At 71.3% G+C, this 752-nt stretch overlaps 1 protein-coding gene across 3 annotated transcripts in view; it reads right to left on the minus strand.

Annotated features, from left to right (window-relative positions):
* RAB37 (RAB37, member RAS oncogene family) overlaps positions 1-190 on the minus strand; it is a 21367-nt gene extending 21177 nt beyond the window's left edge. For 2 of the 3 annotated variants that reach the window (XM_075071809.1, XM_075071808.1), the window contains exon 1: positions 36-150. In XM_075071809.1, coding sequence (XP_074927910.1) covers positions 36-140 — 105 coding nt within the window. In that variant the 5' untranslated portion in view covers positions 141-150. Of the gene's footprint in view, positions 1-35 lie in introns of all 3 variants that reach the window. The other variant, XM_032785100.2, reaches the window with a different exon arrangement.
* Positions 191-752: the final 562 nt, after the last annotated feature.

Consider the following 752-nt stretch of genomic DNA (forward strand, 5'->3'; position numbering starts at 1 on the left):
CGGGCTCCCCGCCCCCCGCCGGGGCGGGCTCACACCTTGCAGGCGAGATCGTAGCTCTGCGTGAGCGACGGGGACCGCTCCGGGGCCGCCGCGGGGCCGCCGTTCTGGGCAGGAGCCGCGGACCCTGCCCGGCCACTCATGGTCCCAGGAGCCCGGGGCCCGGCAGCGAGCAGGAACTAGGAGAGGCTGGGCAGCGCCCGCCCTGCTGCTCCTCCTCCCCGCGGCCCGCCCCCTGCCTGGCCCGGCTGCTCTCAGTGCCGGGGACCGGACCGAACCCGGGACCGGAGCCAGCCCGGCGGCCTCCCCCAGCCCCGGCCGTTGCTCTGCAGGCTGTGCAGAACCGAACCTCGCTGCGCGTTCCAAGGGCCGAACCGAACCGAACCGAACCGAGCCCCAGCGCCCCCTGTCCTTGACCGAGCCGCTTTCCTCTCTCAGCCCGGGCACGGACCAGACCCAGCGGTGCCACCTCCGCCGGAACAGAACCCGGTCCCTGCCTGGACCGGACCACCGGTGCCACTCCAGCCAGAACAGAACCCGGTCCCCTGCCCGGAGTGGACAGATGGTGCCATTCCAGCCAGAACAGAACCTGGTCCCCTGCCTGGACTGGATCAAACGCTGCTCCCAAGCCACCCAAGTCCAGCAGAACCCAGCCCTCCCTTCCTCTTGGCTCAGTGAACTTATTGAGTCTGGCCTTGGCCCTGGGACCGGACCCAAGCGAGCCCCTGTCCAGCCAGTCCAGTTCGGTCCCCTTC

This window comes from Chelonoidis abingdonii, chromosome 13 (assembly GCF_003597395.2).
Source record: "Chelonoidis abingdonii isolate Lonesome George chromosome 13, CheloAbing_2.0, whole genome shotgun sequence".
In the NCBI taxonomy this organism is placed as follows: Eukaryota; Metazoa; Chordata; order Testudines; family Testudinidae; genus Chelonoidis; species Chelonoidis abingdonii.